The sequence below is a fragment of the Elgaria multicarinata genome, chromosome 6 (genome assembly GCF_023053635.1).
Source record: "Elgaria multicarinata webbii isolate HBS135686 ecotype San Diego chromosome 6, rElgMul1.1.pri, whole genome shotgun sequence".
Taxonomy (NCBI): Eukaryota; Metazoa; Chordata; class Lepidosauria; order Squamata; family Anguidae; genus Elgaria; species Elgaria multicarinata.
Window position 1 is genome coordinate 7,920,341 of NC_086176.1, and position 27,255 is coordinate 7,947,595.

Here is a 27,255-nt window from a genome sequence, read left to right on the forward strand (position 1 = left end):
TAATTTGGCAGCTTTAATTCTTTTAGCTTCTATTATACAAAATACTTTACAATTTAAAAACATTTCCCCAACAAAAAAATCATATACAGATACTTAAAGAGCCAATTACACAGAAGGGGGAGAATCATATGCACAGCGATAACCAGTCCCCTTTTATTTTACAAGAACAAAATGGCAGAAGGATCATTAAGACATAGGCCCGGTGGCCCGGCAAGTTCGAGGCGCCTCCGTTAAATCCCAACTCTGCCCCACCCCACCCCAGAAGCATTCTTAAGTGAAGAAGTACAGAGCGGGGGTGGGGGGAGCAACTCCTTCCCCCACCTCTTGGGAGTTGAGAAACAAACATTGCAGAGCGTATGCTATGCTGGTGCTCAGTGAGATATTTTCAGTCGCTTCGTGTTGCACCTTTAATGTGTCAGTAGCACCTTGGAAGGCGAGAGCCCAAAATTCCAGCTCTTTGAAAACCACTTTTAAATAATATCATGTCAAAAGATGTAGTGAGGACACTACTACTCAGTCTCTGCCATTTTCGCACACAGATCTAGTTTCTTTTCTCTATGCCCAGAGGGTTGTTGTTGTTCGCTGTAGCTCAGGGTTCTAGGAGCAGTTTGCCACTTTAAATATTTCCCCAGTTGACACCACTGCAGGCTAAAGCAAACACTTCTCCTACTCAAAGGATTAGTGTCCCTTGTAGCCCAAAAATCTAGCAGACTAAGGCAGGCACACAACCAGTTAATGGTTCTTCCTGGATGTTACAAGAAGCTAATTCTGCAGTGGATCCAACACAAAACGTGAGCAAGTGGCCCTGCCCTAGACCAAAGAGGCTGAAAACACAAAGTACGTTTACCTCTCTGAGACAGTTTGAGGGGAAGAAAGAGGCGGCTGCCTGGCTGAGGTGTGCGTGTGTTCGGGGGGAGGAGAGAGAAGAGGTCGGTGTGGGTGAGGGCTCATCCTGCACTCACAGGGGAGCCCATCCAGGAGTCACTGCTGGATGCCAAACGCCTGTAGAAGGGTGGGGAGGTCCCGCGCATCCGCCGCCCCATAGAGATCACTCTGGCCCAGCATGGAGAGCGCCATACGGAGGGTGCTCCAAATGTTGTCAGACATGGCGCCCTGCTGGCCTCGTGGGCCCCGGCTCTTCTGCTGCATGTGCAAGGCCTCCAGGAAGTGCTCCACAGCCTCTCTGTCAAGACAGCAGTGCAAGGTAAGGGAGGAAGGCAGGGAACAGCGCATGAACGCGTTGTGCTCCCAACATTAGGCACAGCGAGGGAGGTGACGTTCCAAGGCTTCCCCCGAGCACACCTCTGCCTCTTAGGCACAACGAACCTGAAGCTGTAGAGCTGAGATACCCAGCGCAGGGCTGCAGGTCAGAATGCACCCAGGGAGATATTCCCCGGGGTCGGCACACAGCTCTCTGCTCCCTTCCCCGCTGCAAGCCTCCTGCTCAGGCTCTCACCCACTACTGCTGGGGCAACAGCACAGCCCCATAGGAAGATCGCTCTGCAGCCTCTGACCGACTAGCATATCCACCAGTAATGATGCGGAAGCAATGGGGATGTCTCGCGCTCCTGTTTTTTCAACGAAGTCAACTCACTTCAAGGGAAACTTTTTCCTGCTGCCTCTACTGCTGAGCACTTCCTTTCCCCAGCCTCTGCACCACCCACTTTCTCTGCCTCCCCCAGCTTTCCCCCTGAAACTTTGCCCCCTCAGTCCCCTTTCCTCAGTCTTTCTCTGGCCTCCCAACCCCTTCCTGGGCAGCAGCTTTGACAGCAGCAAAGAAGGCTGAAAGAAATAGCAGTCGCCAAGCCTGAGGAAGAGTTGTGGGGACAAATAGGAAGAGCCCTTTCTTTCCTTTTGGGGCACACCCACACTGCTCCCTCCCTTTGCACCAACGGACTGAATCCAGGCTCTAAAAGGCGTGGATATCTCCTTCCTTTCACCATTCAAGCGAGGAACACCAGGGATCAGTGACCGCGGACACTTCGATATGATGGGGACACGGTTCAAGGCACACTTAGGCAGGATCTACACTACTGCTTTAGAAGGGTTTATAACAGTATTGGCAACTGTTGGACCCCAGGGAACACTCCAGATACCGTTTTCAAACCGCTTTCAACATGTCCACATCCTGCTTGGTGTAGATCTAGCCCTAGTCAGCTTCTGTGGTCACTCCTCCCGGGAATGCTTTCATGATGCAGGCAGGGAAGCATCACTGACAACGGCCTGGTTCAACCTATATTCTAAAACACCAACCTGTCTCGAGGGGGTGGGTGGGGAGAGAGAGCTGTGATCCTCCAGTATTCACAAGCACAGGCTCACCACCACAGGAGTGGGTTCATGATGGTTTTGTCAAAAGGAAAAAAAAAGACTTTTGGATTGAGCCGAGTGCCTGGTCGATAGCCTGGGGTAGAAGCAATCTGCCTTGCCTTTCCCCTCCCTGCTCCTGGAAGGCCCCAACTCACCTATGGGCCCCGAGGTTGATACAGCTAATGCCCAGGTTGTAGCGGGAGCGGATGTAGCCTGGCTGCAGTTCCAGGGCCCGCCGGTAAGCTGCCACGGCTTCTTCACTCCTGTTTCCATTGGCCAAAGTGGCTCCTAGCTTGTTCCAGAGGAGATGGTCCTAGGAGAGAGAACCAGGCAGTCGGACTTGGTGGAATTATTCAGGGGGTTCAGAGACACACACGGACACAGTATTCTTTCTCAAGCTTCCCAAGGCTCCCCATGTTTCCACTTCCCCTAGTTTTTATCAGGCTCACCAGTATTGGGGTAACACAGAGGCCAAGAGTGTGAGCTATCAGCAGCTGGGAAAGCCCTCATCTCTGCTACAAACTTACTAGGTGGGGCCTCTCTCAGCTTCAAGACCTTCATCGGCACTATGGAAGGCAGGAGAGCACTGACCTACCTTGCGGCATTGCGACAGAGGCTGACTGAGAAAACGTTGGAGAAGCCTGTCAGGGACAGCAGAGGTGCTGTATAAACGCTCGTTATTATTAGTTTCCCACTTTTCATTTTGATTGCGATGGTTGCCCTGAGGGATGACCTGCATTATGAAACTAATTTGGGGCAATGCAGACCTGCTGGTTCTCCTGGACTTCTCAGTGGCGCTCAATACCCATTGGCCACAGCAGCTTCCTGGAAAGGACTTGTGGCACGCTGTTTGTGTGGTGGTGCCGTTTGTTCCTCAAGGATCCATCTCAGAAGGTGGGGCTGGGAGGCCTCTGCTCCACCCCAGGGCCTTTGGCTTGCAGGAGGCCGTGGAGTCCACGCAACCTTCCAAGCTTCTCAACATCTACATGAAACTGCTGCCCAGGGGCGGGGAGGCTTATTCAGAGGTTTGGCTGAAGTGTTGCCAGTATGCCAATCACTCACAGCTCTACCTCTCGCTTCTCTCCGCTGGTCCCAAGGTGGGGTGGGCTAGGGGCCCCCTAAAAAAACTGCCAGGCACCAAATTGGAAGAGATGGACAAGCTGAAGCACAATCCAGACATGACTGGGGACTGTGCTGACTGGAAGGCAGCTGTACAACTTGTCCTAGTTGGAGTTGCATCGTGGGGGCTCCTGGGCGGTCAGGTATCAGTGGTAGCCAGGAGAACTTCTTATTATCTTCAGCGGGCTCATCAACTGCAGCCTTTCCCGAAGAAATCAAATCTGGGCCTGCATCATTTAGACCCAAACTACCTCCAGATTAGACTGCTGTAGCACTCTCTAGATGGGGCTTAGCTTTGAAGACCATCCAGAAACTTCAGTGGGCCTAAAATCCAGTTGAAAGAAGGGGGGAAGGTGCAAAGACAGAGACAAGCTCTGGTGCTTATAAAAATATTCTTTCTTTAATTCTTCTTAGATAAGCTCGACACACTTTGGATAAAACTCCTTCCTCAGCAGCTAAAAAGCCCCCCCCCCCGCTTTTTTCTTTGGGGCATCCCGGTCGAGAGCGGCGCTTTCAAAATCACTCCCGCTCTCGCTGCGAGTTTCATAAGCACCATTTCTATTAGATCGTCTATGAGTACTTGTCCTTTTAATAGTTAAATATATGCTCAGTCCTTTTGTATGTAACTTTTGCTGGAATGGTCTATTGACTGCAATAAAACTGCTGTCGTCAAAAAAAACACGCACAAAGAAAACGCCAGCGCTCGCCTCTCCTTGCGCACGGACACCCAGTTGCCAGAGACTTGATCGGAGCCACCACATTCAGATCATGTGACACCGTTCCTATGCTCCCTCTTTGCTTCTGGGCCCAGTTCAAAGCGCTGGCATTTGTAGCTTGAACGCCTTAAAGAGCCTCGGATCTGGGTGCCTGCAGAAGCGCCTTTCCCCTTTTGGGCCTGCCTTTGCCTTAAGATGGGACGTTGGAGGCCCTGCTTAGTATCCTGCCTCCGCTGGAGAGATGTGATGGGCAGGCTTGAGAGTCAGCGCCTTTCAGATGGTGCTGGCAAGACTCTGGAATGCCGCCCTTGGGAGACCGGCTGGGCTCCCTTCCCTTCCCGTGTTTAGGCAGGCATTATAAAAAACAACAACAACACGTATGTCCAAAGTGGCTTTGAATGTCAGCAATGACCATTCCGACGGTTTTGTTTTATTATCTGTTCTTATGCTAGCCCCTTAGCTTGTAATAGGCATTTCTTTTTATATCTAATTAATGATGATTTTAATATTTGACATTTTATGCTTTTGTGTATAAAAATCCAAAAAATGTATTAGCTTCTTTGGATACGGTCACCACAGTAAAGCAGATTTAATCTTTATTAAATGAAAATAAACCTGTGCCTGGAACCTGGGCCACGTCGATTGCTGCTGGGGTCCCCCATGCCTCAGTCCACCCCCTCCGTATTACAAAACCCACAACAACCCATCCCTCCCCGACAAACGCCAGTACAACCAAGAAGGGCCTGGATATAGAGCTTGCAAGGTGAGTTCACACAATGATTAGTTCCCAAATGGTTTGCAAAATCCTGTAAATAAGCCCTTGGTTAAAGTCCTCAAAACAAACATTTCTTAGACATTATTTCTCTCTAGGTAGATTTGAGCAGCATGTTAGCCATCCATGAGCCATTGTTGTACTGCTATTAAGATGACGAAAATACTATGGCCTGATTCTGGTGGGGAGAGAATCCCTGCACATAGAAATCCTCCCAGAGTGCAGGACACGGAATAACGGGCTCAAGTTAAAGGAAGCCAGATTCCAGCTGGACATCAGGAAAAACTTCCTGTTAGAGCAGTACGACAATGGAACCAGTTACCTAGGGAGGTGGTGGGCTCTCCCACACTAGAGGCCTTCAAGAGGCAGCTGGACAACCATCTGTCAGGGATGCTTTAGGGTGGATTCCTGCATTGAGCAGGGGGGTGGACTCGATGGCCTTGTAGGTCCCTTCCAACTCTGCTATTCTATGATTCTATGAGGATGTAAAGGAGAAGGCTAGGCCTGAATCCTTCTTTCTGACAGGCTAGTTTTCTAAGCATGTGCATGTTTGTGTGTGTGTATGGAGAACTATTCAGTTATGTAATCACCACCTGCAGCCTGAAGCGGTACATGCCAGACGCAGGCTCACCAGCTCCGTGAGAACAAGGCCCAACTTCACGAACTTCCTCGCACCCTTCCCCCCTTCCCTCTCTCAGCCCTGCTTGCTCCTTACATTTGGGTGCGCACTCAGCGCAGCAGTGAAGCAATCCACAGCCTTCTCATACTCGCCACTCAGGTTGAAGAGGACACCGAGGCCACACTGCACATCAGGGTCCACGGCAGAGGTGTTGCTGTGCACCGCCGCCAAGAACAGCTCCTTGACTTCAACAAAGAGGGAGCTGGGGATGGAGAGAAGAAAGAGACACACCGTGTAACGAAGCACTGCCCCAACTCCAGTCTTGCCACCCACCTTCCCACACACACTTTCCCAGGGACCGCCCATCCTTTCCCGGACTCACTCAGTCAATAGAGAACCCAGGAGGCGCTTGGAGGGCCCAAGGCCTGGGCCAGGGTTGTCCGCTTCAGCCTCCTTCGCCACCAGGTGAGCATAGGCTGGGGTGTGCCGCAACCAGTCACGCAGGGTTTCACAGGCCTGCTTCTGCAGCGACTCATTGGTGAAACTGACTGCCAAAGCCATGAGTGCGGTGAGGTTCCCAGGCTGCAACTCCAGGCACCTACAAAAGGTGAGGCAAAAGCCGATAAGCTCAAAACCAAAGGGAGACGCTTGGTGTGTCCTCGGGAGGCAAGGGGACAAGAGCAGACTCATGAGCAGACTTGCTGGCTAAGAGGGCCCAGCGTCTCTCTGGAAAAGCAACCCCTTCCCAGCTGGTAGATCAAATATACCGGCAGGAGAAAAGTCCAAAATACAATGGAGCCCACACCCACCCACACACCCCTGCAGCTTTGTAGCAGATCCGTCAGAGAGAGCAAGCGAGATGAGAGAGCACGCTCTGTTTCAAGCAGTTGCAGATACTTAAGACTTTGCTTCAGTTCAGAGGTGAACTGAAGGCTTAACTTCAAGCCAAAGGCATCACAAAACATCAAGATTTTAAATTGTAGCACACGAGTCATTCGGCGTCAAAATCCATGTTGGGGCAGGGAAAAGTGCCAAGACACTGCTCTTCTAGAACCCTTGGTAAATCCAATGTGTTACTACACCAGGCAGGCTACTCACCGCCTGAGCGCGCTGATGGCTGCAAGCTCCTGCTCATTCTCTGCTTGTGTCGTTCCCAGGTACTGCCAGGCCTAAGACAGAGACACGAGACAGACCAGGAGTACATGCGGCTTTCATACTGCATAGAGCTGGCTGAACACTATATAGAAATATAAACATTTTCTTCTCCCACCACCACCTGCCCCCCAGGGTTCATCTTCTCAGTGACTGGAGAGACAAAATCGTTTGTGAGGGCGAGAAAGAATAGGTCCACTCACTGCCAAGGCAATCAGGCTGCTGTTTCCTACTGGGCAGGCCAATAAAACTGCAGCCAAACTGTGGCCGTTGACATGGTTGTCTAAGCACAAAGCCGATGCCCTTCCTTTCCCGCACTGCCTCCATGCCTTCTGTGATAGGGCCACAAATTCGTTTGCTTCTGGGGGCCATGAAGTCATCATGTTGACGCTACTGCAACCGTCTAAGATATCTGAGGCAACTAGATACTAAAGTAGGAGTGTAGACGGAAGCAGTTCAGTGGAATTGTTATCCCTTCCAACTTTATGGAAGTCTCCCTCTTCCAGTTCCCTAAGGCAATGGTCTTCAACTAATCAAGAGCTGGGACCCCTTGGAAGCCCAATTTACAATAACAGAGCACCCACTTTCAAGACAACCATCTAGGGAGGTTGTGGACTCTCCCACACTAGAAGCCTTCAAGAGGCAGCTGGACAACCGTCTGTCAGGGATGCTTTAAGGTGGATTCCTGCATTGAGCAGGGGGTTGGATTCGATGGCCTTGTAGGCCCCTTCCAACTCTGCTATTCTATGATTCTAAGAGCCCATGCATCCAAGCAGTGGAACCCAGCGGTAAAATGGTGGATCCCATCCTCTACACAAAACAAAATAGTGGCGATGGCAGCACTGTTGTGACAAACCTGAAGATGGCTTTGCCACCCACTTGAGAACGCCCGTCCACCTGTGGAAGACTACTGCCTGAGACAATTGTCTTCTCAAGAAGAATGGAAAGCCCTTTCCCAAGATACATTAACTTCAGAGTTCTGAGGCAGCTTCTGACGGCATGCCAGCTGGGCAGACTTTCTCTCACCTTCCTTTAGCTACGCCCATTTTAGTCTGCAGCGTACTCTAAGATCAGCTAACCTCTCCGCGCTCTCCCCCTCGGAAGAATATTAGCTTCTCACTGACTGTGTATTATTTACTCTTGACAAGATAAGCTCTAGAGAGAGTTTACTCCCAGCTGGTGAAGAGCCTATAAGAGCTTTCTCCCCCACTAGTACAAGCTAGCCTGTTTGTACCACCAACTCCTCTACTTCAAAGTCGAATTCTGATTGATCACTTGAAACAGCTTCTTCCAATTCAAGAAGAGCAGAGCTAGACATAGCAATTGGGTCCTTAAGCAAAATCCGACTGTTTGGTAGCAGAGAGAAAAGCCGTATGAGATTGCAAGAGCCCTGACACTGTGCCGGCCGTTCTTCATGGTCTGCGTGGCCATAGCTGGAAGCCGCCTCTGCAGCTCAACAGAACCCCACCCACTTCCCCACCCGCTTAACGGAAGAGCAGCGTGGAGAGCTGCTCTCCCTCCTGCACTTACCTCCATGTGTTCAGGGTTCTGCTGCACAGCAGCCTCAAAGAATAAGACTGCATTGGGGAGGTCACCCTCCTCCAGGCATCTCAGCCCTTCTTCAAAAGCATGGGGGTGGTCCCGCACAGGGTTTTCTTCTTCAAACTGGTATCCCTATCAAGGCAGAAGAGTAAAGCTATTGGTGTTGCTTTTAAAGAACCCCTCCCCAATGTGTTATGAAAGAGATGCCTCACCCACCCACCCACCCACTCACAGCATTTGCTATTTTATTCAACGGGTGGGGTGAGGACACAAACCAGTTACCACTTCTCTTCCTCCTGTAAACTCATAAAATGCCTGTCATTCTTCCAAAATCCATATTAGGGCAATATCTTTCTCAGGCCAACTCAAAAGATCACAAAATAACATGCAAGTGTTTGAGTTTTCCAGACACTTCTCCAGGCTAGTGGGTGGGGGCGGTGGGGGCTAATGTTGACACACTGGCATCGGCATTTACTCACAGGCCGTGGGTTGTAGGGTGGGTATGAAGCCACCGCTGCCGCACCACATTCAGATGACACACCAGCCCACAGTCAGTGCGGGTAATTAGGTAAACAACAGGCACAGGGTGGGGTGGGGAAAGAAGCCACGATAGCTTCTTTCACCCCCACGATCATGCTCACCCATCTTAAGAAAGAATGTGCGGGGAGGCTGCAGACAGTCAAGATTGACTCTACTGAGATTGCCCCTACGACTATTGGGATGAAGAAACAAACAAAACAATGGCTGATCCCACATTTCAGAAAATATAAAATCCAGCTATTACTCAAAACTGCCTCCATCCTTAGGCAAAGCACACAGATTGCTTGGTAGATGGAAAACAGAAAGAGAGAGAGAATCTAAACGGTTTTGTGTTGACAAAGCTGGATATAATGCAGGTGGTGTCTGTGTATAGATGTTGTGGGCTGAAAACTGGGGAGCTGAGGAGACAGCCCCTTCTATCAACCTAGCTACCCTCCCCATGCATGCAAAAATTATGGCAGCTCAGCACACAGACACATCCCTCTGCCCCCCAAACCCTAAAAATCACGGTGGTGAGAAGGTAACGCCTGCACGGAAGGCAGTGGGCACTTGGCCAACTGGGGAAAGGAACTGGCGGAGCGCTTGCTCACAGGATTCCATTGGTCTCCGGGCCAGAGCCTGGACAAGGGTGCATTCAAGCCTCAGCTCTGTGGGCAGTGGCAGGAGCACCGGGGAGCTCGCGCAGAAGCCGCCGCAGCAGCAGCAGCCCAGCAGCGCTCCCCCTCCTCTGCCCACGACAAACCTCTGCTGCTCTTTCTAGGATCACTCAGCCGAGTGCAAAACTAATCCTAGTACCGGAGTGGAGGGACGGGTCTTCCAACCCACCAGATCCCAAAGGCAGGCAGGCAGGCAGGCAGGCAGGCAGGCAGCAGGCCTCCCACCCACTCTTTAGCTCAGGAATGGGCAATGGGCCGCCCACAGTTCCCATTTTCCCTCACCACTGACTATGCTGGCTAGGGCCTGACGGGAGTTGTAGGCCCAAACATCTGGAGGGCCACAAGCTGCCCACCCTTGACTTTAGCTCCTTGGATGCACTTGGGCAGTCAGCTGGAATCACCCTTTCGGTGCTGGCTGCTTTCCTCCTCCATCGAGTCTGGGGGAAGGAGAGAGAGGAGGAGGAAGTGCACAGCGAAAGGTGGGGAAGGAGGCAGCAGTTAAGGGGGCAAGGGGAGGGGTGGAAGAGGCAAAGGCCTTTGCTCCTCACTCCGAGGTTTCTGATAGTGTTTTTTAAAGGGAGAATTCTGTGCCCACTTGCTCACCATCTAAAGTTGCACAGCCAATAGGGAATGTGAGGGATGAGGAAGCGGGAGGGGAGGGGAGAACCCTCGGAACGGCCTCCCCTTTGCACCAGTTACCTTGTCGTAAGTAGAGCTGGCAAGATCCTCATAGTCCGTCAGCCACGGATGGGCCTCTGCATCTCGCTTGGCCATCTCCTCCCACTCAGCCTGCAGCTTGTCCCAGAAATCCACATCTGACTAGGGAAGAGTGGGGAAACAGCTAAAGCAGGCCCCCTCCAGCTTCCTCGAGGCTCTGCTCCAGAGGTGTCCCTCCAGGCGTGGGGTTAGGGGCTGCTTTATGCCCCACCTCCACAGCGGTGCATTACCTCCACAGCGGTCTTGGCCTGCTCAAATTCTGGATCCAGGCCCAGCGTGTCCCCGGAGTGTGCAAACTGGTCTACCCAGGCTTCGGATGTGTTCTAGGAAGAGAACACAGCAGGAAGAGACTTTGATTCCCTCACAGACAGATAAGCTGTGCAACCCTGTCCCTCAGTGAGCGATACGGAGAGGGCAAAACCATCGTCAGAGTAAAAACTAGCAGGCCTCCAAGACCGAATTACGACTGGAATGGCCCTTTCCTGCTCCTAGACTACAGACTGCCCTGCATCAGTTCACGCTTCCGGTCTCCAATTCTGCGCCAACGTCAGGAGGGCAGAGGTATGTTGGCTCCACAGAGCCGGCTGCGAGGTGACTCACAGCCCCTGAGCAGCAGGGAGTCCTGTCCTACCTGCTGCTGCATAAACTCAGTTGCCCATTGCTCTGCCTGATCCTGGTCTCTGGGGGCAATGGTCACCTGATTTGCCTCGATGGACACCCTCCCATCTCCAATCTGGCGGACAAACTTTAGGAACTGCATGAAGAAAGAAGACACAGGGAGAGACCATCACTATTCAGCGCTATTCAGATACTCTCACAGGCTCTTGTATCTGCACTCGCCTGGAACCCAGACTCAGCAGAGAGAGCAGGAGACACTGCAGCTTCCCTGGGGCACGGCTCACTCACAAGGTGGTAGCCTCCAGAGAAGGCTGGTGGCTCCTGTTTCTGTGGAGATGCGAATCCTCTCTGGATTCACTCAGAACTCTAAGGAGAGATCCAAGGTGCTGGACCCATTTGGGGGACCCATTGCAAAGCTCCCGGCTGACATCCAGAGCACACTTACTGCCCCACTGAAATAGGAGTCACCAGCCTCCACTGGTAGCCACGTAAAATAATTGCATAGGAGCAGCAACGCGTTTCCAGGAAGGCAATTCCAAGAATAAGATCAGAGTGGAAGACCCAGGCCCACCCCCTAAGTTCAGTTGCTACTCCTTTACACCCCCATTTCCTCCTAGATTGGCAACAGGAAAGTCAGGGGGGCAGATCTGTCTTGGAGGCACCCAATTCCTAATCTTTAGAATACAACTGTCATCCTACAATTAATGAGTGCAAAGAAGGGGAAGGCAAAAGGGTAGTGGTGAGTGCATGTGCGCGCATCCACACGCGTGTAGATGCGTGGCACAGTCGCATTTCAAACCCATGCTTCCTTCCTTCACAGTTCTCAGGACAATACATGCGAGGATTATTTTACTCCCAAAACCACCCAGCTGGCTGGCCTAAGATTACCCCATGGGCTTCATGCCTGAGCAGTGATTTGAATCCAGATCTCACTGTCCTAAGATTACCCCATGGGCTTCATGTCTGAGCAGTGATTTGAATCCAGATCTCACTGTCCTAAGATTACCCCATGGGCTTCATGCCTGAGCAGTGATTTGAATCCAGATCTCACTGTCCTAAGATTACCCCATGGGCTTCATGCCTGAGCAGTGATTTGAATCCAGATCTCACTGGCCTAAGATTACCCCATGGGCTTCATGCCTGAGCAGTGATTTGAATCCAGATCTCACTGTCCTAAGATTACCCCATGGGCTTCATGCCTGAGCAGTGATTTGAATCCAGATCTCACTGGCCTAAGATTACCCCATGGGCTTCATGCCTGAGCAGTGATTTGAATCCAGATCTCACTGGTTCAAGTCCAAAACTCTATCCACTACATCACACTGGTGGACAGTCAAGTACCCATATTCTAGGAAAACCAAGAGATTTACAACATTAATCAGTCCCCTCCTCATAAGGCAACTCGGAGGCTAAATGAACCCAACTCACACTGGGCCCTCATCTAACACTGTCAATGCAGACCAAGAGGCTTGACTTCTGTCACCAGCTGCAATATGGGAACAGGTTTTACACTCTGCCCTCACCTAGTGATTTTTACCATTTCATTTTTCCTCACAATGATGCCCGAGAGAGAGAGAGCACTTTACATTGAAAAACCCAACGTTTATATACTCAAAAGGGGGGCGGGGAGCTTAAAAACAAATCACACCCTAAAAAATGTCATACTTGTTATTTTTACTTTAAGGAATAACATATTTAAGACTTTGCCGTGTGAAAACAACGTGGCAACATAACCACATGAGGACTGGCTCTCAATCAAAGAGGAAGAAAAATAATCTGTGGGCCAAGCTAACTATGAACAGGGGAAGCACAGAAATAGGGAAATACATCCCCTCACACTCACACACTCACTAATTGCCACAGCATACCAGTTTAACCAGTGTGCCCACTTCCCCGTGATGAGAACTCCAGCTTTCTTTTTACCTCAGAGTCATTCAGTTTCGGATCATCCACTTTTGCAAGAAAATCATTGGCCGTTTTCTTGAGGTCATCTTCAGGCTGATATTCCTCATACCTATGATTAGAAAGGGAAAAAAGGTGGTACAGGAACAAGCTAAAAGGATGCCGTATTTTTAAAGAGGGGGGAGGAAATGTAATTTGACACATTTGATGCTTACTTATTACATTTATTTTCTGCCCTAAAGTTTGCAGTGCAGCTCCCAGAGCGGCTTACAAAATAAAACAAAGCACAACAATTTCAGTAACAGCAGTAAAAAAATAACTCAGCAAAAACCAGCCTAAAATCAGCATCAAGAACAGATTAAAACAAGTTATAAAGGAATTAAAAGGCCTGGGTAAACAAAACAAAAACAGTCTTCTGCACATACAACTGAGAGGATGGAAGTCTCTTGTCCAGGCAAGCCTATCTGGGGAGAGTTTTCCGGAGGCAGAGCAGCAGCAGCACTCAAAAGCCTCTCCAGAAAAGATATTTTAAGCGCTGCCAAAATATATTCCATTTGTCTGATCCAAATCAACAGTTAGCAGCTAAATTCTGCAGCCCTTGAGAATTCTGAGTAGCCTTTAATTCCAGCTCCAAATATAAGACATTGCACTGGTGAAACCTAGAGGTTACCAGAGTACGGATAACAGTGCCAGCGATCTCTGGTGCATCCACCTAAGCTGATGGGAGACTTTGTGCCACAGAAGCCACTTTGGCATCAAAAGATAAGGCTGGATTTAACAGAACACCTGACCCCCAGATCCAGCTGAGCACCACTGTCTAGATCAGGTGAACCACCTAACATCAGTTATCTCCATCTGGACTGCGCTTCAATTTATAGCCCCTCATCTGGTCCAATACTGATCTCAGACACCATATCCACTGCCACACCTGTATCTGATCAAAAGAGCCCAAGAGATGGGTGCCATCAGCCTACTGATGACAGCTCGTTCCAAATCCCTGGACTTTGCTCAGTTGTTTCATGTAGATGCCAAACAGGGTGAGAGGCAGGATGGAGCCCTGTGGAACACCACAGTAAAAAAAAAAATCCATGGGGCAACACCTTATGGAAACAGAGCCTCAACTAGGAACGGAGTCTCTACACCATAGTGCCCCCAGTCACCATCCCACCGAGCTGTTGCGAAAGGATATCATGGTGGACAATATCAAAAGCTATGGAGAGGACCAGGGGAATTAGCAGTCACAGTTTCCCTGGCCTCCTCCCAAAACTGTTTGCAACCAGCCGGTAATTGGTACAGTCTTACACCTCCCAAGAGGCTTAGGTCTCATAATCTAATCCTACAAGGCATCTGGGACCACTCCCTCTCTTAAGGAGGCATTAAGGCTCCTCCCAAATCCAGCCACTCACGAGATCTTATAAACCAGGAAGGGCAAAGGTCAAGCAAACAGGTGGCAAAACACATTCCTTCAAGTACTTAATCCACATCTTCAATCCTCAATAACTGAAATTAATCCAACAGAACTGGACTCAACAGTGCCACAATCACTAGCACTGCCCAAGGCAAGGCAGGGGCAAAGAACGTTATCCTTAAAGTGTTTAGCAAATGAGCAATGACAGCTGGCCCCTGATATTCAGGAGGTCATTTTGCAGCCTAAGTTGAAGGCGCCCCTTCACCATTCAAAAAAAAAAAGCTCCACCAAATAGGAAAAGAGCCCACCTGGATGGCCTGAAGCAGGGAGTAGTGCACCGAAGGTAGTCCAAAAGATGGCTGTGACGCAAGACTCAGGTTACTTATTTCCAACTCACACTCCAATTTCATAATCCGCTTCTTCAGAAGCTTAGTGGCAGAAGGGGGGGGGGGGTCCAGGACACATTGCATATCAGCCCTAACATTTTAGCTTTACTCCCAATGGGGATGAGGAGAAAACAAGGAGGAGACTCCAAGGAGGAGCTGCAATCCTTCCCATTGGACAACCAGGGCAAGATTGCACTAAAGCGGTCCAGCTTCCAACCAAAGACTGGTTCAAAAATGGACCAAATTGCTACAAATTTACAGAAGCGAGGAGAAGGCTTGAAAGTCACTTTTCCTGGGATCTTGTTAGAAACTTCCTGCAGATGGTCGTGGGGTGTCAGCACAAAGAAAGAATCCTCAAATGAGGCAGTAAGCAGGTCACCCAAGTGAGTAACTGGGTGGCCACAGCAGATGCTCTGGAGAAAGAGGGATCCAATAAGGCTGGGATAGAGCCCCACGTTCTATGGCATAGAGCGATTTCAGCAGAGCAGGGGCCAACGGACACCAGCAGGACTCCCTGAGCTTGTCACACAGCCAAGTGATTTCAGTAAAAGGTGCCTGCCTTGGGTAGCCAGGACCTGAGTGATTTCAGTAGCAAAGTGGTACCTTGCAACATTGTGGAACTGAAGGTTCTTATAGGGTTTGAACAAAGGCTACAAAGGGACAAAAGGCTCTGGGTTAGATGAAGACAAGAAAACAAAGGAGGGGAGAAGACTCTAGGGCAGTCAAAAGTGGTTTCAGACTAACAAATTGAGATGACTTGTTGCTAAAGCCATCAGATGTCCTGAAAAGGCTAACTTGGAATTATAGAATCATAGAATAGCAGAGTTGGAAAGGGCCTATAAGGCCACCTAGTCCAACCCCCCGCTCAATGCAGGAATCCACCTTAAAGCATCCCTGACAGATGGTGGTCCAGCTGCCTCTTGAAGGCCTCTAGTATGGGAGAGCCCACCACCTCCCTAGGCAATTGGTTCTATTTGGTACTTTGTCAAAAGCTTTGCTAAAGTCAAGATATATTATATCCACAGCATTCCCACAGTCCTCAAAGAATGAGATCAGATTAGTCTGGCAAAAGCTACTCAAGAAATGGATGTGCCCAAAGTTGTGGTGCTTAATATTGGAGAAATCCCTGTCCACATACTGTGCTTATTAATGACTATGCCCCACCTGGATGGAATTCACTCTGTGCCTGGGATGCAGGCATATCTACGTTCCTGAAGGCTGTGTCCCATCTAATTATGAGGTATGTAACATAATGCAGCTTGATTGAGTGGTGTTGCTAAATCTCGACCTGGGTATATGACTAAATGTTGATACCCTCATGGCAAAATTGTTTACTAAATTGTCCTGTGATGTCTCCAAGCCTTGACGTCCTCCATTCTAGGCTGAGTCCACTAAAGTGAATGCACCATACTCTGCCAAATACCGGGGAGGGGGGCTGTCAGTACATGCTCCTTGCCAACTTCAGAGCCTCCTTCCCTCACCCATGTACTCTACTGAAATGCACACCCATGTAGTGTTAAAAAAGTCTGTAGTGTTAAAAAGTACAGCAACACTTCCATTGTGCAACCAATGAATTCTGGCAGTCAGGGGTCATGCAATTTAGACACAGCATTTCAGGTGGGGAATTGGTGTCTTAGGCCCAAACTAGATGAGGGATCACTGCCACAACAACACAGGCTCTGACACCAGGCCTGGCTGCGGCTACTTCCTGCTCAAGCCAAGCACCTGATACGCCTGAGGCGAGGGACAAACACCGCCTTTCTCCAAACTACGTGGAGAAAGGGGTTTTAAATGGAGAAGGATTTCAATAATAAAATAATGTGCTGTGAATTATATGTGCTGAGGTGAATTATTGTCACAGTGGGTGCTAAATGTATAAACGTCAGATGATAAATGCCAAACAGACATGTGGGATTTTTGTGGTAGTTAAAACAAAATAATTAAAATTTATTTTGAAAGTTCACAAGCTTTGTTTCAAATAAAACATTTAAAAACCTTTTTGAAACCTTTCATCCAATCCTTTCACCCATTCACATACACACTTTCCTGTCACACAGACATTCACTCTTGAGCTTTCTTTATTATCAGTATTGTTTAATATACATCAACTATGTGCACACCACACTCCAAAGACACCACTCTCTACCCTGAACCTCAAACTCTCCAGACCCAAGTACTCTAAACACCAAGAGCTAACACAGAGAGAGCCCTGACAACTCTAAGAGTCCCTAAAAGTCCTCTAACAATCCCCTCAGTCCTTCCCTTATATATCACTCCTCCCCCTCCCCAGACATTCTAACTCCGCCCACTCAGGCCAACATTCTAAAAACCACAGACTTACAAACTCCTGACATACATTTGGGAACTGACTTGTGGGGTGTAACGCCACAATCACCTTTTGCAAACCGTGGGTTTTTTCTTCAGTAAACAGCAGACACAGTGAGGAGCAATCTTAATCATGGCATTGGGGGGGGGGTATCTTTTGCCCCTATGTCAGTCCCAACCTAGACCCACAAACACACGGCTGCTTTTTAGTCAATTCACTTCTCTTCTAGTCCCGTTCTCATGCTTCCATGACACTACGATACAAGATCAGGAGAAACCCCTGTGCTACCGCAGTGCCCTGTGGCCTCGGACTCAGCTGACTGAAACCACTTCCTGGAGAAGTCAAGAGGGATCCAAAACACTGATCCTTAGAGCCAGAGTTATGCTTTAGCCACCCACACCCAAAGGAGCAGAAACAGTTCACCCTCAGCTTTGATTACAACGTCCCCTTTCGTAGAGAGCTCTATAGACTAAACTTTATACAAAGAGAGAGGAGAGAGAGAAAATAATAATAATAATAATAATAATAATAATAATATAGTAAAAGATGGATAGGGGACCCACAATGGGAGGGCACAGTTCTGAAGGAAACATTGTAACAACCCAGAGAGCTGTGTAGTACAGGAAACCTCTCTCAACCCAAAAGTCATTTCAACCTTTAAAAACATATTGAACTGAAGACCACTTGTGTACTTGAAGCCCACCGTTGGGACTGCAGGAGGATATCGCTTCTTCGTTTAAAAAAAAAAGGGGGGGGGCTGTGAACTCCGAACTTGCAAAGTGCTACTTCAGGTGACAGAGATTCAGTAAAATTTGAAACTGCACCCATCTTACTATAGGAAGGAACTACAGAGATACTCACCATTTATCAGCCAGTGTTTGATCTTCTGATTCACCCAGCCACAACTTCTCCTCTGACTGCTCCAAATATTCTTCTGCCCACTTGGCAGGAGACACGGACAAGGGATCTTTGCAGAAGTGGAATGAAAAGACACCTTAAAACCTACGTGTTATTGACCTTTCTGACAGAGGGAAGATGATCATTGAGCATCACTGAGAAGTATCAACAGTCATTGAGGATCATTACATAGGAAAGCATGAACCTGTCTTATAGCAACAGTGCTTCTAGAAAAGGCTTTCATCTTGACATTACCCTGCCTCATTCACTGATTTTTACAGAGGGTCTGGATGAGAACATCTTCCACGCATAACACTCCCAGGTTTCCCCAATGCTTCTTCCAACTTTTTTCTTACTGCAGAAAATCCAGTAAGAAGGAAAAAGTGGAATAGGTGCACAAAGCCTTCTAAATTAGTAGCACCAGGAGGCCTCCATATGAACGCACCCCAAGTCAGGACACTGGCCTAGCTAGCCAGTACTGCAATAGCCCTGCAAGCCCTCAGGCAGGGGTTTTCCCCGGTCCAACGATCTGGGGGGTTCTCTTAACTAGAGATGCTGAGGATTAAACCTGGGGTCTGCTGCGTGCCAAGCAGGTGCTCCATTACTGAGCCCAAGCCCTCGCCATCAAAAATATGAGAGAGAGAGAGAGAGAGAGTGAGAGAGAGAGAGAGAGAGAGAGAGAGAGAGAGAGAGAGATGCACATTCTATTTTGGTTAGCTTTAGGAAAAACATTTGCCCTGACCTAATTCATAGAATCATAGAATTGGAAGGGACCTACAAGGCCATCGAGTCCAACCCCCTGCTCAGTGCAGGAATCCACCCTAAAGCATCCCTGACAGATGGTTGTCCAGCTGCCTCTTGAAGGCCTCTAGTGTGGGAGAGCCCACCACCTCCCTAGGTAACTGGTTCCATTGTCGTACTGCTCTAACAGTCAGGAAGTTTTTCCTGATGTTCAGCTGGAATCTGGCTTCCTGTAACTTGAGCCCGTTATTCCGGGTCCTGCACTCTGGGAGGATCGAGAAGAGATCCTGGCCCTCCTCTGTGTGACAACCTTTTAAGTATTTGAAGAGTGCTATCATGTTTCCCCTCAATCTTCTCTTCTCCAGGCTAAACATGCCCAGTTCTTTCAGTCTCTCTTCATAGGGCTTTGCTTCCAGACCCCTGATCATCCTGGTTGCCCTCCAGCTTGTCTGCGTCCTTCTTGAATTGTGGAGCCCAGAACTGGACACAATACTCTAGATGAGGCCTAACCAGAGCCAAATAGAGGCCCTGGTTAGGCCTCATCTAGAGTATTGCATCCAGTTCTGGGCTCCACAATTCAAGTCATGCTTAAGGCTCACTAAAATCAATGGGACTTAAATGTTTATGTGGTTATTTGGACTGGAGCCAGTGAACCTAAGTCAACGTAGTAAAGCTATAAGTAGACTCCACTAGCACCCACCCATGAGCTGGGAAATTCTCCCATTCCCTGCACTTGTAAGGCAGAGACAGAAAAGCAACAGACACTTTCTACCAGATTTGGAATAACAGGCTGAAGAAATTCAGGAGCACACAGAGACAGCGATTAAAGGAGAGTTGCAATGGCAAGTTTGACTTGTCTTCAAGACTGCCATAACAAACAAAAGAAACAACTCGTTCACCGCAGTTATTGAGGAAGGACAAAAAGAAACTAGTTCAAGCTGCACCCAGAATATATTTAAGAGGGCTATGAGGGAGGAAGGGGGGGACTCACACTACCCGTCTGGCAGTAAGAATTGCTGGAAAAGGGAGCAAAGTCTTAGGAAACTCATTAAAAAGGGAGGCTATATGATCATATTTCATCAGCAATGGCTTAAAAACTACACATGCCAGCTGAGGATAACCCTTTATAGATTTGATGAAATAAGAACTGGTAAGCAAACGCTTATTTGTAGCCAGAAAATGGTGGAATGTCCATTATGAATTCTATTGTTATCTGTATAATTCCTTTAGGGACAGGTTTCTGAAAGAAACCTTTGAGAGTGTTCCTTTTATGAACAGTAAGATTTGTTACCTATGAGGTGATAGGGACAAATATATTATATATAAAGTCTCTGTATTTGTTCTTGCATCACTACAGATTAGATACAAATTTATTACACAGAATTGGGTCCAAAATGTACTGGGGAGCATTCCACTGAAACAGGGACAAAACACATGAAATTTCAAAATGAAAAATTAGTTAATATTTTGTATTGTATTAGTTATATATAGTGGAAAGAGGGTATTTTGATGATGAAAGATTTTTTTTTGCTATTATTATTGCACAACCTGGTTTTCAAAATGGCTACCATTGTCAAGATCAGTCACATGCTAAATGAGGTTACATTTGATTAAGTGTTAGCATTGTATTGTACAGTGAATTAAGTGTTGTTTTCATTCTGATAGCAAAGGTAAGGTCCTAAAGTAGCGGCCTACATGTTAAAACATTAGAAACTGTGTGTTTATTAGCAGATATATAGCTAATTATGCATATAGTTTTGCTGTCCCATACGTGACATGAAAAAGTGCACTTTTTAGGTTATATATGTCATTTGTAGCATTTAAAATGTAGTAAAGCAGATTTAAAACAAAGATAATGTTGTCCACAATGAAATACTTTCTTAATGTTAATTTTGTATTTTAAATAGTTTATACGTCCGTTTATTTATTGTCCCATACGTGACACTTATTATGCAGATAATGCACAATGAATGTGTCAACTGAAAATAAAAAGAGCACTAGTGCTGAAAGAATGAAGAAAATGAGACTAAAGAAGAAGATGGAGGATCCAGAATTTCAAAAAAAGGAAAAGGAAAGGTTAAAAGAACCGAGAAGAAAGAAAAATATGTCTATGAGTAGCAGAGAGAAGTTGCAGAGGAAGACGTATGAAAGAGTTCGAAAGAGGTTGCAGAGAGCACACAAGAAAAAACTAAATACATGTGAAAAATGTTCCAGTGGAAAAATATTCCATTTCCTGAAGAGCCAGCAAAGCACGTCACATGGAAGCAGTGGGAAAAGGATGCTGATGGAAGACTAGTGTTAAGCATGAAAGATGGTTGTGCTGGTGAATTACACGAAGATATTGTTTCAAGTTATGAAAACTTTCTGGGTCATGTTCACATAAAAAGAATACAAGCAAATGCTTTCTTAAGTGATCAAAAACTGGAAGATGTAAGAGTGCTGCAAATTGATTTTGCTATGTCTTATAGCTGTGAGTATCGGAACGAGATTCAGAGTGCCCTTTGGTCTCAAGCAAGTGTAACGCTTTTCACTGCAGCTGTCTTCTTAAATGGATCTTGTAGAACCTTCCTCTTGTGCTCAGATATAACACAGAAGGACAAACACACTGTGTATGTAATGCTGAAGAAACTCTATGAGATAATGAGTGAAGAAACTGGTGTTACTCAGGACATCAATTGGAGTGATGGACCTGCATCTGAGTTCAAGAACAAATACATGGTGCACGTGCTGAAGCTTCTAGCAAAAAAATACCAAAGAAAGTTCAGTTGGAAATATTTTGCCAGCTCACATGGCAAAGGAATAGTTGATGGTGTGGGAGGCAATGTGAAAAGGCTTGTACGACAAAAGACCATGAGCCAAGGCAATGTCAGTGTCGTACAGAATGCAGTGGAGTTTTCACAGTTAGCAAATGAACTTGCTCCCTCGACATGCACTCTGTACATTTCCCAGAGTGAAATACATTCCCAAGTAGAGAAAGACAAGCCTTGGGAAGGAGCTATCACTGTGCCTGGGATAGCATCATATCATATTGTGCAGGCTAAACCAAATGGTCTAATTTCCTTCAAACACCATGCCCTGGAGAGTGAAGAATCTGTTCCTGTTACTAGGCCTACTTCAAATGTGAAACTCAATATAGGTGCTTGGTGCTTCTTTAGTTATAATAAGGTGGCCTACCCAGGCAGTGTTATGGAAGTCTGTGGCATGGATGGAGTTAAAGTGAGTGTAATGGTTCCTGCCAACAAACATCATTATAAGTGGCCCACACTCCTGATTGTATTATATACTCCTTTAAGGACCCACCAACTGTGGCCTTGAACTCTCGTCGCTGCACCATGTATAAATTTTCAGAATTATTCTAATGTAAAGGAACTTTTCAAATATCAATGCTTAAATGCTCTAACTACATTATTTGTTGATGCTAGTGTCTTAAATTAATTTAGTAATTCATATTTAGTAGTCCTAAGTGAGTTTTTATATTGTAGTGCAGACAGTGTCCCATACGTGACAGAGAATGTCCCATACGTGACATCAAAAAAACATTTTTCTGACTGAGCTAAAATGTAAAAATTGAGTCTAACATGGATATAAATGTGAGGTGATATCTTAGGAATTATCAGAAAAAAGTTGAATTAGTTTCAAGTTCACAGTTCACAGAAATATTTAATTGAAGATAACCATATGCACGAAGATGGAAATTCTTGTGTCCCATACGTGACACAATATTAATAGTATCTAAGATAATTGTTTCTTGCTGAATTTAAAGTTACTAACCCTGTTCTGCTAGTAATGACCATTGTATTCATATGCTGCAAAATAAATTGTTTCACTTTAAAGATTAGTAGTATATGCAAAATATTCTTTGTCCTGAACTTGAGTATAAATGTCCCATACGTGACAATGGAATGCTCCTGGGGGTCTCAGTTTGATTGTATTTCATATTTTTGATGACCAACATTTTTAACAAATAAATCTGACTGACTGACTGCATCATAATTACTGTAATCCTCAGGTGCTAGAAGCCAGTGTTGTTTTTGCCACAACGTATTAATACACCTCCCCCACCGAAGTGCTTGAATCTAGGTAACCTTGGTATTCGGAGGGGATTAGAATAACTCAGGTTTCTCCCCCCCCCAAAAAAAACTGACTGCCAAAGAAAAGTTAAGCAGAGGTTTCCAGAAGAAGAACAATATGGTGCAGGAAAACGTACTTATTCCACCAATACTGGAACTCAACATACAGCCCTGCCTACCAAAGCCGTACTTTTTCCATAGATACCAGCCTACTTCATCAGATGAACGAAAAGTACACTGAAAAGGTAAAGGTATGTAGCTCTGAGGCAAAATATACTGGAGGATAAGCCTGCTTAATCAGTGAGAAATAAAGACACCAAGAAAGAGCTGCAGGGTAAGATTTGAGCCCTCCCTCATAACACCCCACTCACCTGTAACCTCTGCAATGAACTCTTGGGACCAGTCAGCTTCATTATAATCCGCTGAAACATCATCCGTCCTGTCAGCAGCATCAAGGAACTCTTGCGCCCAGTTCTCAGACAGTGCCAGGGCGGCCACCCCTGGAGCTGAGGAACAGGAAGAAGTCAGAAAAGGTGCCCAAGTGCCAGCATCCCACTAGCCACAAGGAACTGCTAGCACACAGAATGATCTGTTTCCCTCCACTTCCTCCCAAATTCTCTAAAGCGACCCATCCCCTTCTCAGGGGACACATTCTTCTCAACAAGATACAATGGTTGCAACCCTCACCCTCATTTGCTTGGCAGAGGTTTTGCTGCCCCCTATTCGTACTTACCTCTCTGTGGGGCCTGACGGAAACTGGATTGTTCGATTTCCTGCATCTCAGCCAACAGATCATCCATCTTGAATGTCTGTGGGGCACGAGACAGCACAGCGCCATTCTGCTCTTGAAGGAACTCTGCCAACAGCTGTCAGAGAACATACAGGTGAATTGGGCAGGTCAGGGAAGGGGAGGAAGACAGAAAAAAGGGACGTGCAAAGACTTACTTCATCTTCAGAGGCTCTTCCAAGAGGTTTGGATACCTATAGAAGAGGAAGGACCATTATCTAGAGACAGGACAATGATCCCAAAACATAAAAAATCATTTCAACAAATTGACTTGCAAAACACCTCCCTTCACTGGCGAATCCATGTTCATAGCAATGTCAGGCCTTGCCTGTTTGGATGAGGTCTCTTGCAAAGAGATTAGGATTCTCATCCAACTTGTTTTTTAAATTTGCCTAAATGGTACCTGATTTCCAAAATGAGCAATGGCCAATTTCTCCAACCCAGGGGCGGGGGTGGAGTTAGACAGACCCTCCCCAGCTAAGTTGCTTGGAGAGCACAGTCACTCCCACCACCAGACCGCCCTCTCCAGCATCCTGGCCTACCAAATGCCGATGGAAATCCCACCATCAGGAGATGAGCACGACAGTTTCCTCTGGTTTGTGCACTCTGCCACCTGGTATTCAAAGCCATAATGCTGCTGATCCTGAAGCTAGTATATATTTGTCTAATCCCCTTTCAAAGCCATTCAAATTGTGGGTCATCGCTACATCTTGAAGTACTGAATTCCATAGCTGTGTGAAGAAGCACTTCCTTTTATCTCTCCTGAATCTCCCACCATTCAGATTCATGAGATGACCCCGGGGTTCTAGTATTTTGAGGGAGTATAATCCATTTTCTCCACATCATACACTATTATCATGGCCTCTTTTAGTTGCCTTTCCCCCCTAAACTACAAGCCCCAAATGTTGCAGGCTTTCCTCATAGGGGAGTTACTACAGCCCCCTGATCACTCTGGTTGCCCTTTTCTGCATTTGTGTCCCCAGTAAGCACTTCTGCCACCCACCCACCCCCAGACACCACAGAGCAAAGGACACCTCAAAAACCAACCTTCCAGCTTCATTATTACAGTGGAATTTTAAGATGTTTTTAAAAAGTTTTTAGGATGTATTTTAGGATGTTCTTAACAATGTATATTATGTTTTAATTGAGTATTATGTATTTTATTGTTTATTGTTGTTCCCCGCCTCGATTAAAATGGAGAGGCAGGTAAGAAATAAATTTATTACCGTATTTCTTTGATTGTAAGACGCCATCGATTGTAAGATGCACACTAATTTCAGTACCACCAACAGAAAACAAAACCTAAGACACACCCGCGACTCTAAGACGCACCCCATTTTTAGAGATGTTTATATTGGGGGAAAAGTGTGTCTTAGAATCGAAGAAATAGGTTATTATTATTATTATTATTAAACTTACCACCTCAGCCACTGGACCAGTGGGAGGCCAAGCCAGGGTCCCCCGAAGCCCCTCCTGCTGCAGGCCCTTGTCCTGAGTGAAGTGGCCGGCCAGCTTCATCAGAGGATTGGAGCCTCCACATTCTGGCTCCACCAGCTCCCTCATGGCCATGGCAGGCGGTAGGGGAACACTGTGCCCACACGACCCTCACCTGTACAAAGGAAAAGCAAGGGCAAGATATGCAAGTTCCTCTCACAGCTGCAGGGTGGATTTCCAAAAGCCACCATCCAGCAGACTGTGGGAGGCAGAGCACAGATGTCCATCCCCCTACCCATTGCTGTGCATTCTGGATAAATACGTTAAATTATACGCTGCATTAATTAATCCAGAATAACCAACACCCCCTTTATTACACAAACACTAGCAGCAATAAGAAAAAAGTTCAAGTTGCAAGACTGGGGGCCGCTTCACACACTACATTTGTATACATACAAAGTGCTGGTATTAACATTTAAAGCCCTAAACAGCTTTGGGCCAGGCTATCTGAAGGAACGCCTCTTCCCGTATGTGCCTGCCCGGACCCTAAGGTCATCCTCAGGGGCCCTTCTCCGTGAGCCCCTGCCAAAGGAAGTGAGGCAGGTGGCTACCAGGAGGAGGGCCTTCTCTGCTGTGGCACCCCAGGTATGGAATGAGCTCCCTAAGGAGGTTCACTTGGCACCTACATTATATGCCTTTAGATGCATTTTAACAGTCTCTAAATAAATTTTAACTTGGTGTTTTAAATTTGTAATTTTGCATTGCTGCTGTTTTTATCTGGTTGAGCTTTTATATTGTATTTTATTTTATGGTTTTATACTGTTGTTTTATACTTTGAATGTTTTTAATTTTTGTGAACCGCCCAGAGAGCTCTGGCTATTGGGTGGTATAGAAATGTAATAAATAAATAAATAAATAAATAAAACAATACAAATTAAAGCTGTGTGCATGTAGCACACGCAGGTATCATGCTGGCAGATTCTTCAGGGCGTTGGGGGTTTGCCTGCAATCCCCGTTCTCAGCACCCAGTCAGTAGCTTCAAAGCCCAGTTTGGCGCTCATCTCCCAATCCCTGATATATTGGGCCGGGCTGGGCTTTCTCAGCGGGGAGTGAAGCGCAACCCCGTACACGTTCAGACGTGATCTCTTCATAGGGACTTTACACAAGTCCAGGGCCGGCTTTGGCACTGAAACAGGCTCCGGGGCTTCCCCGGGGGCTCAAGCGAAGTCCCAAGGTCGCCCACTTCCACCGTGCATTAGCAAGAAGCACTGAGAGGAGGGGAGGGAGGAGGGGAGGGAGCACCACGGCGCCCAGGGTCTGGATTCCCGGATCCGCCTTGCTGCTGCTCGTCTCAGCTGCACGTCGCTGCGCCCAGCTGGGCTCCCACTCGCCTCGCCTCGCCTCCCACGCCCGGCTGGCTGGCTGGCAGTGGCCCCCTTCTCTCGCAAGCTTTGGGGAAGATGAAACCAACCAACTCACTAGGCTTGCAAGGCCTCGGTCCCCTCCCGCTGCTGCTGCTGCTGCTGCTGCAAAACCCGGATTTCCCGGCCTCTGTGCGGAGCCACTTTCTCGGCCGGCTTTCTGGGTGGGGGAGGAGGGGAGGGAGAGGGGTTCCGATGTCCTCCCCCACGGAGGGAGGCGGCGACCAGGCGCGCGATCCGGGGGTGGCAGGAGGGGACCCCTAACAGCCTGCTCCCTCTCTCCCATGCGATGCCTACCTGCACAGTCCTGCCTGCCTTGATCTTGCAACATTCGCAAAGGAGGCGGGGGAGAGGAGGCGGAGCCTGCTCTTAAAGGTCCAGGAAGGCTTTCAGCCGAAAGGCAACGCTTGCAAGGGGCTCTGTTTGCAAGGGAAGTGCGCGTACGCAGCGCCGGTGCCAGACTATTTTGCGCCCTAGGCAAGGTGAGCTACTGTCACCACCACCACCACCCCAAAAAAATGCCAACTTTGATTTTTATTTTTTTCCTGGAAAAAAATAAGAATCACAAAACTTGAAACTGCTAAATTTGTTTTACGTGGGGCTGCCTTTGAAAACGGTCCGGAAGCTTCAGCTGGTACAAAACAGGGCAGCCCGTTTACTAACAGAGACTGGCCGGCGAGATCACATCACGCCAGTCGTTTTACAACTTTATTGGCTGCCATTCCAGGGCCGGGCCCGATTCAAAGTGCTGGTATTGACATTTAAAGCCCTAAACAGCTTGGGGCCAGGTTATCTGAAGGAACGCCTCCTTCCATATGTGCCTGCCCGGACCTTAAGATCATCTACAGAGATCCTTCTCCATGAGCCCCTGACAAAGGAAGTGAGGCAGGTGGCTACTAGGAGCAGGGCCTTCTCCGCTGTGGTACCCCGGCTGTGGAATGAGCTCCCGGGAGAGGTCCGCCTGGCGCCTACACTGTACTCTTTTTGTCGCCAGCTGAAGACCTTTTTATTCTCTCAGTATTTTAACACTTAATTTTAACTTAAATTTAAATTTTACTGTTCTAACTCTGTATTTTAATCTTACATCAATTTTGCTGCGTGGTTTTATCCTGTTTGTGCTTTTTA

General features: G+C 47.5%; 1 protein-coding gene across 3 annotated transcripts; it reads right to left on the reverse strand.

Annotated features, from left to right (window-relative positions):
- On the reverse strand, window positions 1-26,469 carry PEX5 (peroxisomal biogenesis factor 5). 3 transcript variants are annotated; one of them, XM_063128939.1, is made up of 16 exons: window positions 26,428-26,469; window positions 24,695-24,884; window positions 23,434-23,469; window positions 23,222-23,354; window positions 22,860-22,994; window positions 17,642-17,747; window positions 12,682-12,772; window positions 10,772-10,894; window positions 10,371-10,463; window positions 10,123-10,242; window positions 8,216-8,359; window positions 6,632-6,702; window positions 5,916-6,131; window positions 5,630-5,795; window positions 2,463-2,620; window positions 1-1,183 (listed from the first exon to the last, which is right to left on the reverse strand). In XM_063128939.1, exons 2-16 carry the CDS (start codon window positions 24,842-24,844, stop codon window positions 982-984), a joined length of 1,944 nt encoding a protein of 647 aa, XP_062985009.1. In that variant the 5' UTR covers window positions 24,845-24,884; window positions 26,428-26,469; the 3' UTR covers window positions 1-981. The 3 variants fall into 3 exon arrangements, with proteins under 3 accessions (XP_062985009.1, XP_062985008.1, XP_062985011.1); XM_063128938.1 differs by lacking the exon at window positions 26,428-26,469 and adding an exon at window positions 26,189-26,404; XM_063128941.1 differs by lacking the exons at window positions 10,772-10,894; window positions 26,428-26,469 and adding an exon at window positions 26,189-26,404.
- Window positions 26,470-27,255: the final 786 nt, after the last annotated feature.